We start from the raw sequence: 14,868 nt of genomic DNA, 5'->3' as shown, positions 1-14,868 counted from the left end.
GGCTTTACCCCCAGAGTGCAGGCTCAGAGTCAGGGCAGATAAATGAGTCTCCCTGCTTGATTACAAAGGTGGAGGGCGCTACGTTTGAAACAGTGGAGCCACAGCCCAGTTGTCTATTTACTGATTATGACCTGTGTGTTTGTGTCTCCTCAGATTAGCCCCCAGCCTTTGGTTCAGTCAGACTGGTGAATGAGACCAGCTCCTGCATTGGGACAGTGGAGGTCTTTGACCAAGGAGAATGGACGGGCGTATGTGGACAAGGTTGGGGCATGACAAATGCCAAGTTGATGTGTGGACATCTGGGCTGGGGGCATCCTGTTGATGCAACTAAAGGTCCTTAATTTGGAAAAGGGCGCAAAGTAAGGTCAGTTGTTTTTCTTGGCATTGAGTCTACTCTTGGGCAGTGTCAAATGCACAGTGACATAGAGTATTTGGGATGAGAGCAGTGTCAATGTGGTCTGTTCGAAGTTTGTGAGGCTTGTGAATGGAGCTGGTCTATGCTCTGGGAGAGTGGAGGTCCAATCAGTCTGGATCTCAGTGGGCTTCAGTGTATGAAGCTGACTTTAACTCACAGGATGCAGAGGCTAATTCAGAGGCTCTATGGTGAAGGTGTGGGTCCAACCTGGACTACAGAGATCCAGTGGAAAGGTAATGAGTCTCTTCTCCTGCTCTGTAGCACTTCAGCCAGAGAAGATGATCAGCCTGATGATGTGAGACTGGTGAAAGGAGGCAGTCGCTGTGCAGGTACACTGGGGATGTACAAGGAAGGAGAGTGGAAGATCAATTTGATACGGGACATGGAGGACGCAGCTGTAGTCCTACCTGTACTAACACAAGTGTATAACAGTCCAACCTGCACTAAGGTGTATATCAGTCATGGAGACATGGAGGATGCAGCTGTAGTCCTACCTGCACTAACACAAGTGTTTATCAGTATAACAGTCCTACCTGCGCTTAGGTGTATATCAGTCCTACCTGCACTAACAGAGGTGTGTATACAGTGCCTTTGGAAAGTATTCAGACCCCTTTACTTTTTTCCACATTTTGTTAGGTTACAGCCTTATTCTAAAATTGACTGTTGTTTTTTTTCTCCTCATCAATCTAAACTGAAGTATCACATTTACATACGTCTTTAGATCCTTTACTTAGTGTTTTGTTGAAGCACCTTTGGCAACGATTACAGTCTCAAGTCTTCTTGGGTATGACGCTACAAGCTTGGCACACCTCTATTTGGGGAGTTTCTCCCATTCTTCTCTGCAGATCCTCTCAAGCTCTGTCAGGTTGGATGGGGAGTGTCGCTGCAAAGCTATTTTCAGGTCTCTTCAGAGATGTTTGATCAGATTCAAGTCCTGACTCTGGCTGGGCCACTCAAGGACATTCAGAGACTTGTCCCAAAGCTACTCATGCGTTGTCTTAGCTGTGTGCTTAGGGTCTTTCTCTTGTTGGAAGATGAACCTTCGCCCCAGTCTGAGGTCCTGAGTGCTCTGGACCATATTTTCATCAAGGATCTCTCTTTACTTTGCTCCGTTCATCTTTGCCTCGATCCTGATTAGTCTCCCAGCCCCTGCCGCTGAAAAACCTCCCCACAGCATGATGCTGCCACCACCATGCTTCACTGTAGGGATGGTTCCAGGTTTCTTCCAGACGTGACGGTTGGCATTTAGGCCAAAGAATTCAATCTTGCTTTCATCAGACCGTAGAATCTTGTTTTTTCATGGTCTGAGATTCTTTAGATGCCTTTTGGCAAACTTCAAGTGGGTTGTCGTGCCTTTTACTGAGGAGTGGCTTCCGTCTGGCCACTCTAACATAAAAGCCTGATTGGTGGAGTGCTGAAGAGATGGTTGTCCTGGAAAGCTTTCCCATCTCCACAGAGGAACTCTAGAGCTCTGTCAGAGTGACCATCAGGTTCTTGGTCACCTCCCTGACCAAGGCCCATCTACCCCGATTGCTCAATTTGGCCGGGTGGCCAGATCTAGGAAGAGTCTTGGTGGTTCCAAACCTCTTCCATTTAAGAATGATGGAGGCCAATGTGTTCTTGGGGACATTCAATGCTGCACACATGTTTTGGTACCATTCCCCAGATCTGTGCCCCAACACTATCCTGTCTCTGAGCTCTATGGAGAATTCCTTCGACCTTATCATTTGATTTTTGCTCTGACATGCACTGTCAACTCTGGGACCTAATATAGACAAGTGTGTGCCTTCCCAAATCATATCCAATCAATTGAATTTACCACAGGTGGACTCCAATCAAGTTGTAGAAACATCTCAAGGATGATCCATGGAAACAGGATGCACCTGAGCTAAACATGGAGTCTCACAGCAAACGGTCTGAATACTTATGTAAATAAGGTATTTTTGTTTTGAATCAATATGCTAACATTTCACTGCAGGTATCATATCTGCCTCAAACAACGGCTCCACTGAGCAGAACGCCTGCTGTCTAAAGAGTTGACTGAAGAGAGGAGTGGACTTGTATCTTCTTGCATTCTCATTTTCTCATGCTAAGCATTGTTCAAATTCACTGCTCTTCCAGCTAATTGATGATCATTGTTGTCATTATCTCACAGGAAATAGGTCAGAGATCATTCCAGTTCCCAACACCCGCCAGCTGCTCAGTTTCATTTGTTTAAAAACAAGTCAATTTAAATATTTTTGAGGCATTACAAAACATTAAGGAAATACGTATATTGAATAGGCTTATTGAAGATTTATATCAGATTAATGCTCTACCGTTGAGCTAAACCCCCTCATGTTTACAACATAGGCATCAAAATGCATATACAAGTTTAAACAACTTGATTTTAAGGGGGCACCAGGATTTGAATCTGGGACCTCTTGATCTGCAATCAAATGATCATCCATTGAGCTATGACCCCTCATATGGAAGATATACCAGTTGACACAATACAGGCCTAAAAATGCAGTTCAAACTGTTCGATTTAAAAGGTGCACCAGGATTTGAGACATGACAGAGAGAAAGTGGGAAGTGACTTTTCAAGTATCCTCATTTCAGCAATGTTCCTGAAGATGCCAGTAGAGGACAAGAAAACATGCTGTTTTTTGCCATTATGCCATTTGAATTCCTTCTATTGACAAACTATTGAGTATAAAATACATTGACTAGCCTAAGCAATATTGTTTTATTAATTTGGTGTGTAATATGATGTGTTTGTCAATGATGTGTCTTTCTTTTTCATCATCATTAACTAAATCTTAAGGCTACAGCAGTTGAATCTAATGAGAATTTGGATTCCATGAGATCAGTCATATCTTGTCTGGATTGGTTTAAACTGCTGAAATGTGAAGGATGACTCTGCTTAGGTAAAAGTCAAACCAGGTTAGCTATGATGCATGTTCAAAAATGTTGCTCATTTTAATTTCTCCTTTAGCAGTGAACATGTTGCATTGTGTTTAGGCACTATTCGCTCTTAAATTCACTCTGTAAGTTCGGGATACCATTCATGAGTGGGCTTCCAGCAAGAAACAACAACAAATGAGCGATATTCATCCCATGGTATCTTCATATGCTAATATCACTTGTGGTGTCATCTGCAAACTTAATGATGGTGTTGAAGTCGTGCCTGGCCGTGCGGTCATGAGTGAACAGGAAGTACAGGAGGGGACTGAGCACGCACCCCTGAGTGGCCACCGTGTTGAGGATCAGCTTGGCGGATGTGTTGTTTCCTACCCTTACCACCTGGGGGTGGCCCGTCAGGAAGTACAGGATCCAGTTTCAGAGGGAGGTGTTTAGTCCTAGGGTCCTTAGCTTAGTGATGAGCTTTGAGGGCACTATGGTGTTGAATGCTGAACTGTAGTCAATGAATAGCATTCTCACATAGGGGTTCCTTTTGTCCAGGTGTGAAAGGGCAGTGTGGAGTGCAATAGAGATTGCATCGTCTGTGGATCTGTTGGGGTGGTATGAAAATTGGAGTGGGTCTAGGGTTTCAGGGATAATGGTTTGGATGTGAGCCATGACCAAACTTCTACAGATGCACAATCGAGAGCATCCTGGCGGGCTGTATCACCGCCTGGTATGGCAACTGCACCGCCCTCAACCGTAAGGCTCTCCAGAGGGTAGTGAGGTCTGCACAACGCATCACCGGGGGCAAACTACCTGCCCTCCAGGACACCTACACCACCCGATGCTACAGGAAGGCCATAAAGATCATCAAGGACATCAACCACCCGAGCCACTGCCTGTTCACCCCGCTGCCATCCAGAAGGCGAGGTCAGTACAGGTGCATCAAAGCTGGGACCGAGAGACTGAAAAACAGCTTCTATCTCAAGGCCATCAGACTGTTAAACAGCCACCACTAACATTGAGTGGCTACTGCCAACACACTGTCAATGACACTGACTCTACTCCAGCCACTTTAATCATGGGAATCGATGGGAAATGATGTAAATATATCACTAGCCACTTTAAACAATGCTACCTTATATAATGTTACTTACCCTACATTGTTCATCTCATATGCATACGTTGATACTGTACTCTATATCATCGACTGCATCCTTATGTAATACATGTATCACTAGCCACTTTAACTATGCCACTTGGTTTACATACTTATCTCATATGTATATACTGTACTCGATATCATCTACTGTATCTTGCCTATGCTGCTCTGTACCATCACTCATTCATATATCCTTATGTACATATTCTTTATCCCCTTACACTGTGTATGACAGTAGTTTTTTTTTTGGAATTGTTAGTTAGATTACTTGCTCGTTATTACTGCATTGTCGGAACTAGAAGCACAAGCATTTCGCTACACTCGCATTAACATCTGCTAACCATGTGTATGTGACAAATAAAATTTGATTTGATTTGATTTGATTTGATTTGACCATCCTTTCAAAGCACTTCATGGCTACAGACGTGAGTGCTACGGTTGGTAGTCATTTAGGCAGGTTACCTTAGTGTTCTTGGGCACAGGAAGTGGTGGTCTGCTTGAAACATGTTGGTATTACAGACTCAGATAGGGAGAGGTTGAAAATATCAGTGAAGACACTTGCCAGTTGGTCAGCGCATCCTCGGAGTACACGTCCTGGTAATCCGCCTGGCCCTGCGTCCTTGTGAATGTTGACCTGTTTAACCTCTCTGGGATATGTACATTGGCGCGTTACGTTCAGTAGTTCCAAAACATCCGGTGATTTTGTAGAGAGCCACATCAATTTACAAAAATACTCATAATAAACATTGCTAAAAGATACAAGTGTAATGCATGTAATTTTAGATCCACTTCTCCTTAATGCAACCGCTGTGTCAGATTTCAAAAAAGCTTTACCGAAAAAGCACACCATGCAATAATCTGAGTACAGCGCTCAGACAACAAAACAAGCCATACATATATCCGCCATGTTGTGGAGTCAACAGAAGTCAGAAATAGCATTATAAATATTCACTTACCTTTGATGATCTTCATCAGAATGCACTCCCAGGAATCCCAGTTCCACAATAAATGTTTGATTTGTTCGATAAAGTTCATCATTTATGTCCAAATTCCTACTTTCTGTTTGTGCGTTTAGAACACAATCCAAACTCAAGACGCGCGGGCAAGTCCAGGCGGAAGTTCAGACGAAGAAAAGTCATATTACAGTTCGTAGAAACATGTCAAACGAAGTATAGAATCAATCTTTAGGATGTTTTTAACACAAATCTTCAATAATGTTTCAACCGGAGAATTCCTTTTTGTCTGTAGAAATGCGATGGAATGCAGGTCGCTCTCATTTGAGCACGCGTGATCAGCTCATGCCACTCTGGCAGATCCCTGACTCATTCAGTTCCCATTTCCCCCTCCCTCACAGTAGAAGCATCAAACAAGGTTCTAAAGACTGTTGACATCTAGTGGAAGTCTTAGGAAGTCCAATATGACCCCATAGACGCTGTATATTCGATAGGCAATGACTTGAAAAACTACAAACCTCAGATTTCCCACTTCCTGGTTGGATTTTTTTCTCAGGTTTTTGCCTGCCATATGAGTTCTGTTATACTCACAGACATCATTCAAACAGTTTTAGAAACTTCAGAGTGTTTTCTATCCAAATCTTCTAATTATATGCATATTCTAGTAGCAGGAAGTAGTACTAGCAGGTAGCAGTAGTAGCAGGCAGTTTACTCTGGGCACCTTATTCATCCAGCTACTCAATACTGCCCCCCAGTCCCAAAGAAGTTGAAGGTGTTACTCACATCGGCTGCGGAGAGCCTGATCACACAGTCATCTGGAACAGCTGATGCTCTCATGAATGTTTCAGTGTTACTTGCCCTGAAGTGAGCATAGAAGTAATTTAGCTCGTCTGGTAGGCTCATGTCACTGGGCAGCTCTTGGCTGTGCTTCCCTTTGTAGTCTGTAATGGTTTGCAAGCTCTGCCACATCCGACGAGCGTCCGAGCCGGTGCAGTACGATTCGATCTTAGTCCTATATTGATGCTTTGCCTGTTTGATGGTTCATCGGAGGGCATAGCGGGATTTCTTATAAGCTTCCATTTTAGAATCCGGCTCCTTGAAAGCGGTAGCTCTACCCTTTAGCTCTGTGCAGATGTTGCCTGTAATCAATAGCTTCTGGTTGGGGTATGTACGTACAGCCACTGTACGGTGGGACGTCACCAATGCACTTATTGATTAAGCCAGTGAGGGGCCTCCATCCCCTCTGGTACCATCTTCTGTGTGTGTGTGTTTATGTGTGTGTGCATGCGTGTGTCAGCAAAAATAAACGTTGGAATCACCCTACTTGAAGATTAGCTGAACGCCAATGCCATCCTTCTTTCTTTCATGTTGGCAAAATAGTCTATGGCTCTGTCATACAGTATGCTTTTAGTTTTTGTTGTCATAGGCTATCTAGCTAAATTTCTTGCTAGCCTAACTTCCTTGCATGGGCAACACTGAACCAGCTAAATTAGCTAGCTAGTTAACGTGAACCTAAAAGGCCTAGGCTACATCTAGACTATATATTGAACTTCAAACCTCCCAGGCCAGTGGCACAACATATTAATCAGAATCGCCGTCATAATCATTGGCCTGTACTGAGAATTAAGTCAAAACCACAAGTCCAAATCCCCATCTTCATCCATGGCTTAGGAAAAAGCCGATTTAGCGAGCTAGCTACTGCATGACATCAACAGAAGCGGACCCAAATACTAAAATTATGTTTTGCTTAGGATGTGATTTGATTGGTGTGATGCAAACTGGTTTCCAAACTGGTTTCCAAACTGGTTTCCATTGGGGGGTGTTTTGCAACACCAGGACAACCCACCGTTGAGCTCAGTTCATTCTTTAATATTTTTTTAATTAAGGGAAGCCAAATGCTTGCTGGCATCAATCAGTCAAATGCTACAGCCGTAACATGTCATACTCTTTTGGTCCAGACAGCATCAGATACATGGGCTACACGTACTGAGAGGGGTGCTGTTTCCCTCGCTTGGATGATTTCTCCGGTGAGATTTAGCCACTTGCGAATTTACAGAAAATTCTTAAAACACACAGAGAGAAGAAATACATGTTTTTATTTATTTATTTATTTTGTCAAATATTTGGGGAAGCTTGGCTTCCCTTGGCATCCATGAATACACGCCACGGATGAAAAAAAATATGCTCAGCCGTTTAGATGGTACAATGATTCTCTATGCTATACTTGCTTGTTTTGTCACATAAACTGAAATTAGGCCAACCATTAGAATTTTAGCAACCAGGAAATGGAGGAGTGAATTCTGCATAGTGCATCCTTAAATCGCTGCAGTTGCTCCTCCCCAACTGCACCATGCAGCATCACCTGCATTGTGGGAGGGACTATTTGTCAACCAATCATTAGGAGGGTAAAAGAAGGGACTTAAACAGGAACCAGCTTTGCTGTTATTCTAAAAGCTACAGGGAACACAAATAAAAGTGATATTTGAGACCAATTAATTGTACAAACGGTATGTTTTTAGTTTGTAAGTGTGTAATATGAGGGTATAGAAAAGTTTATTTTGACATCTATAAATATTTTTTGAAATAAAAATAGCAGCCATGTTGACACTGACATGTTCATCTGAGCCTTGCCGTGTCCGTCTTTCGGCTATTACAGATGCACCTCCCCCAACTTCACTCGCCTAATTTCTACAGTCGGCTTCGTTAGGCGTACTGCTCGAACACACCCAATGATAATTCTCTTCACTGCTCTGTGTTGCTGCTGTCGGGAAACTGGGTGTGTGATCCGGAGTGGCTGATGGAATTGCTTGCTGTCTTTGCATTGGCTGACCGCACAGCAGCACTGCTCCGTGTATTTTTAGCCATCGATGCAATTCATATTGCGGTGCGAGCGAGGCGACTCTGTCCACAGTCCCAGTAGGCTACACGGGAGTTACAGGGGGTAGCTGCAAGTGCAGTGCTTGGGGTTTGCGACAGACCGAAGGAGACTGGGGGAGACTGGCTACACAGCAAGTCAAGTAAAAATAAATAAACGCCATTATCGGGTTTTCACGGTCAGGTGCTGAGGCTGTAGCCTGAGGATTTTCCAATAGCCTACATTTGTAGATTTATTGTTGGTCTATTTTAATACTGAGCAGCTTTGCAAATGGCAAGTCCCGCTGCAGATAGAGGACAACCACACCAGCGACATCCCCCCTCTGAATCGGCCTCGGAGCCCGCGTTTCTAGAAGCGCAGAAATGGATTGAGGTGAGTCACTGTCCTTATCAAACTCATACGGGCGCGCTACTAGACTGCAGAATGGCCAAATATGCCTACAATTTACAGACTTGTAATTTGCTTAAGTCTAAAGCCCCGTCACGTTATCATATTATTATGTCACAAAGGCACAGTAAACCATGCTAAGCGGTTTTATTGCCTAGTCACCTGTTGAATAAGTGACGCAAATTCGTCTTCTCAACTGCCCTACGAACAGTAGCCTCCGCTGTTGAGCTGGGTGCGCGTTTGGTTGAAAACAAAGAATGCATCATCTGGAATGGATCTTTTTTTGTTTGCCTCATCGCGAGCTTGTCGGACAATAATCGCACAAACGGGTTTTTGTTCTGTGAGAATTGAAATCACGGCATTCACTGGCCGCGTTGCACTTGGCTTTGTTAGACTGTGATTCGCTGTTACATTGTTCTATTCAACACAATGTTTTAGGTTGTTGTGATGTGACCTACGCTTGGTAAACTAGGCCTACGTGAAATAACTTTGAGGCATTCGTGTCTATTCTGGACACGTATTTTAAAAACTGTAAATGATAACGTTTAAAGCCTGTTATCCCTTTCACCCTTTCAACCTTTAACCCCAACAGACATGTACTTTATCACAAGTTTGTGTACTTTATCACCATATGTATTGTTTTGAGCTTACACAATTATCATTGTAGCATGTTAATATAATAATATATATATCCACATTTTTATGTATGGGTAGTCAACCTAGTTTAAAGCAGCCATTACTGGCCCTGTCTCCTTTGCCTGATAATGAGCCACACAGTTGAATGAGAGAAACAACAGTTGGACAGGTCGTTCTCTGTCCTCTCAAGGGGACTGCTCACCTTACCCACATACACCTAGTGTATGTCACTGGGTCCCCTTGGGGGCATTGAGAGTTGATACAGATCACCGGTTTTGAAGGGAACAAACAAGAGCCAAGCCCATTATTATCAGGTAAATTAAGAAGGCTTAATTTCTAGGCTTAATTTCTCAGCCATGAGTATATTTCTTAGCCGTTTCTGAGTGTTAGGCCTTGGATTGCTCTGACAGTAACACTTACATTAGAGTATACTTGATGGAACACAATTCCAACCAATGTATTAACTGTTTATTGCAGATTCATAAACTTTTATCAACCTCATGGCTTGATTTTTGCTCTGACATGCACTGTCAACTGTGGGACTGTATATAGACAGGTGTGCTTTTCCAAATCATGTCCAATCAATTTAATTTACCACAGGCGGACTCCAAGTTGTAGAAACATCTCAAGGATGATCAATAGAAACAGGATGCACCTGAGCTCAATTTCGAGTCTCATAGCAAAGGTTCTGAATACTTATGTAACTAAGGTATTTCTGTTTTTTTTATTTGTAATACATTTGCAAACATTTCTGAACCAGTTTTCACTTTGTCATTATGGGGTATTGCGTGTAGATTGCTGAGAAAAATGTTTTGTTTAATATATTTTAGAATAAGGCAGTAACATAACATAATGTGAAAAAAGTCGAGGGGTCGGAATACTTCCGGAAGGCACTGTACATGCAATTTTCACGTGTTCCACCACAAACTGTCATTAACAAATGTCACAATTATCAGACACCTCAAGCTACCAGCTACTATCTAATCAACACAGCATTGACATGATCTCACCCCTGGTTAGCCACTATTGGCTTAAAAAGCCAAACCTAACACAATATCTGCAAGTAAATTTCCAGCAATATTGTTCCTGTCTGTATGTGGTGCGCATGTTTGTCTATCACTCAGTGTGTAGCCAGTTGTGATAACCTTCTTGCGGATTGACAGAAATACTTTCCCCAAAACCTTCTCAATTAAATGTTAACTGCAAATCAAATCAAATATTATTGGTGACATACACGTGTCTAGCAAATGTTATTGCGGGTATAGCGAAATGCTTGTGCTTCTAGTTCCGACAGTGCAGCAATATCTAACGAGTAATATCTAACAGTTTCACAACATATACCAAAAAACACACAAATCTAAATAAAGGAATGGAATTAGGATGTATGGACGAGCAATGTCAGAGTGGAATAGACTAAGATACAGTAGTATAGAATATAGTATATACATATGAGATGTAAACATTATTAAAGTGACCAATGATTTCAAGTCTGTGTATATAGGCTATTTAACAATATGAAGCTGTTTCTCAGTCTCTCGGTCCCAGCTTTGATGCACCTGTACTGAACTCGCCTTCTGGATGATAGCTGGGTGAACAGGCAGTGGCTCAGGTGGTTGTTGTCCTTGATGGTCTTTTTGGCCTTCCTGTGACATTGGGTGCTGTAGCTGTCCTGGAGAGCACTGCGGTTGTGGGAGGTGCAGTTGCCATACCAGGTGGTGATACCGGAGGCTCTCAATTGTGCATCTGTAAAAGTTTGTGGGTATTATGTGACAAGCCAATTTTCTTCAGTCTCCTAAGGTTGAAGAGGTGCTTTCTTCACCACACTGTTTGTGTGGGTGGACCATTTCAGTGATGTGTACGCCGAATAACTTAACTTTCCACCTTCTCCACTGCTGTCCCATCGATGTGGATAGGGGGATGCTCCCTCTCCTGTTTCCTGAAGTCCACTATCATTTCCTTTGTTTTGTTGACATTGAGTGAGAGGTTATTTTCCTGGCACCACACTCCCAGATCCCTCACCTCCTCCCTGTAGGCTGTCTGATCATTGGTAGTCAAGCCTACTACTGTTGTGTCGTCTGCAAACTTGATGATTGAGTTGGAGGTGTGCTTGGCCACGCAGTCATGGGTGAACAGGGAGACACTAACAAAGACACTGATTTCCATGCACCCTTGTGGAGCCCCAGTGTTGAGAATCAGCGAAGGTGTTGTTTGAGGTGTTGTTTCCCACCACCTGGGGGCGGCCCATTGGGAAGTCCAGGACCCAATTGCACAGGGCGGGGTTCAGACCTGTGGCCTCAAGCTTAATGATGAGCTTGGAGGGTACTATGGTTTTGAATGCTGAGCTATAGTCAATGAACAGCATTCTTACATAGGTATTCCTCTTGTACAGATGGGTTAGAGCAGTGTGATGGCGATTGCATCGTCTGTGGACCCATTGGAGCGGAAAGCAAATTGGAGTGGGTCTAGGGTGTCAGGTAGGGTGGAGGTGATATGATCCTTGACTAGTCTTTCAAAGCACTTCATGATGACAGAAGTGAGTGCTACGGGGCGATAGTCATATAGTTCAGTTACTTTTTCATTATTGGGTACATGAACAATGGTGGCCATCTTGAAGCATGTGGGGACAGCAGACTGGGATAGGGAGAGATTGAATATGTCCGTAAACACACCAGCCAGCTGGTCTGCGCATGTTCTGAGGACGTGGCTAGGAATGCCGTCTGGGCCAGCAGCCTTGCGAGGGTTAATATGTTTAAATGTCTTTCTCACGTCGGCCATGGAGAAGGAGAGCCCACTCCTTTTTTTGGCACTGTGTTATCCGCAAAGCGGGCATAGAACATGTTTTGCTTGTCCAGGTGTAAGACGTCGGTGTTCGCGACGTAGCTGTTTATCCTTTTGTAGTCTGTGATTGTGTGTAGACCCTGCCACATACATTTTGTATCTGAGCCGTTGAATTGCGACTCCACTTTGTCTCTATACTGACGTTTTGCCTGTTTGATTGACTTGCAGAGTGAATGACTACACTGTTTGTATTCTGCCATATTCCATGTTACCTTGCCATGGTTAAATGCGTTGGTTTGCGCTTTCAGTTTTGCGTGAATGCTGCCATTTAGCCACGGTTTCTGGTTAGGGAAGGTTTTAAAAGTCAGTGGGTACAATATCTCCTGTACGTTTTCGGATGAAGTCAGTAATCGTCGCGGTATTCGTCAATATTATTCTCGGAAGCTGCCCAGGAAATATCCCTGTCCTCGTGATCAAAACAATCTTAGTGTGGATTCCGATTGTTCAGACCAGCATTGAATAGTCTTTAGCACAGGTACTTCCTGTTTGAGTTTCTGCCTATAGGAAGGGAGGATCAAAATGGAGTCGTGGTCAGATTTTCCGAAAGGAGGGCGTGGGAGGGCCTTGTATGCATCCCGGTAGTTGGAGTAACAGTGGTCGAGTGTTAGCAGCACGAGTACTACAGTTGATATGCTGATAGAATTTAGGCAGCCTTTTCCTCAAATTTGCTTTGTTTAAATCCCCAGCTACAATGAATGCAGCCTGAGGATATATGGTTCCTTGAGGGCCGTCATGGTATCTGCTTGAGGGGGGATATACATAGCTGTGACTATAACCGAAGAAAATTACCTTAGAAGATAATACGGTCTGCATTTTGAGGTATTCTAGGTTGGGTGAACAAAAGGACTTGAGTTCCTGTATGTTATCATAATTACACCATGAGTCGTTAATCATGAAACATACACCCCTGCCCTTCTTCTTCCCGGAGAGATGTTTATTCCTGTCGGCACGATGAACTGATAATCCAGGTGGCAGGACAGACTCCAACAGTATATCCCGAGAGAGCCATGTTTCCGTGAAACAGAGTATATTACAATCCCTGATGTCTCTCTGGGAAGAATAGTTCAGTTAACATGTACCTCTCCTTGTTTTGGGTCGGCCTCTTGAATCCGTTCAATTGCCCTGGGTGGTGCGAACAAAGGATCCCCGCTTCGGGAAAGTCGTATTCCTGGTCATAATGCTGGTAGAGCTGGTGAGTTACCGCCGCTCTGATGTCCAATAGTTTTTTCCGGCTGTATATAATAACACAACATTTTCTGGGCTAACAATGTAAGAAATAATACATTAAAAAAACTAAATACTGCAAAGTTTCCTAAGAGCTAGAAGCGAGGCAGCCCTGTCTGCGCCAAAGTTGCCTTACTTGGCAGAAGTTTAGGAAATTGCAAAGCGAGTACATCATTTGTATCTATTATGTTATTTGCGAACTTAGCTTTGAAATGAGCAGCAGCAGTACAGAAACATTGCTAGACCGGCACATTAGAAGCATATTCCTCAATTGTTCAGTGTAAAATAAAAGTTAAATCATTTTTAAAATGTAAAAAAAGGGGTAATTCTGCACTTTATTTTTTTTTCATTTTCACCCAGACCTAAAATAACATTTCGTCTGATGTGATTTCAACATTGCATGGACTCAGAACATCCAATGTTGTCTCTATATGAACAATCATAATTTTACGAGTGAAAACAAAAAATCTATAGCGCAAAAAATTATAACTGAGAACATAATTTGGGAAAATATAAAACAGAATTTGGGGAGAAAAAATTACAGATTTTGTAGGGCCCCCGTAGTTTATTATTATTTGACCAGATATGTTGACAGAACCTAGCGCAGTACTTTCGCTTTTACATTAATGACCTGGGAAAGAATTGCAGGGGAGAGGAGAAGAGAAGATTTAGCCTATTTGAAAGTTAGAAAAACATGTAGCTCACCACGTTACATTTTTTTAAAGTAGCTCTCACGCTAGAAATGGTTGGAAATCCCTGTTCTAAACTAAATCAAATAACATTTTATTTGTCACATGCTTCGTAAACAACAGTTATAGACTAACAGCGAAATGCTTACTTACGGGTAATTTTCCAACAATGCAGAGTTAAAGATAAAATAAAAATAGTGTCGCGAGGAATACATTCACAGTGGTTAACAAATAATAATAAAGAGTAAAAATAACATGGCTATATACAGGGAGTAGAACATAACATGGCTATATATGGGGAGTACCAGTACTGAGTCGATGTGCAGGGGTACGATGTAATTGAGGTAGCTATGTACATATAGGTAGGGGTAAAGTGACAAGGCAACAGGATAGATAATAGACGGAGCAGCAACGTATGGGGAGCAGTAGCAGCCGCAGCGTGTGTGCGTGTGTGGCTTGAGTATATGTGTCTGTGTTGGGGTGTAAGTATGTGTATGGGAGTGTGTCGGTAGAGACCCGTGTGTGTGCATAGAGTTAGTGCAAGAGTTAGTTTAAAAAGTGTCAATGCTGGTAGTCTGGGTAGCCATTTGATTAGCTTCCTCTGACACTGCCTGGTATAGAAGTCCTGGATGGCAGGGAGCTCAGCCCCAGTGATGTACTGGGCTGTACTCACCACCGTCTGAAGCACCTTGCGGTCGAGTGCTTTGCAGTTTCCGTACTAAGCAGTGATGCAGCCAGTCAAGATGCTCTCAATGGTGCAGCTGTAGACCCTTTTGAGGATCTGAGGGCCTATGCCAAATCCT

The 14,868-nt window shown here is 43.1% G+C and overlaps 1 protein-coding gene across 6 annotated transcripts in view; it reads left to right on the top strand.

The window, feature by feature from the left end:
- The first annotated feature begins 8,071 nt into the window (after positions 1–8,071).
- The window catches only part of LOC112244918 (LIM and calponin homology domains-containing protein 1), a 150,713-nt gene continuing 143,916 nt past the window's right edge, over positions 8,072–14,868 (top strand). For 4 of the 6 annotated variants that reach the window (XM_042303175.1, XM_042303172.1, XM_042303174.1 and 1 more), the window contains exon 1: positions 8,073–8,663. In XM_042303175.1, the coding sequence (XP_042159109.1) occupies positions 8,562–8,663 (102 nt within the window). In that variant the 5' untranslated portion in view covers positions 8,073–8,561. Of the gene's footprint in view, positions 8,664–14,868 lie in introns of all 6 variants that reach the window. The other 2 variants (XM_042303173.1, XM_042303176.1) reach the window with 2 other exon arrangements.

Source organism: Oncorhynchus tshawytscha, linkage group LG21, assembly GCF_018296145.1.
Source record: "Oncorhynchus tshawytscha isolate Ot180627B linkage group LG21, Otsh_v2.0, whole genome shotgun sequence".
Classification (NCBI taxonomy): Eukaryota; Metazoa; Chordata; class Actinopteri; order Salmoniformes; family Salmonidae; genus Oncorhynchus; species Oncorhynchus tshawytscha.
The sequence above is the reverse complement of the archived record's forward strand: the minus strand, read 5'-3'. Positions and strand labels throughout refer to the sequence as shown.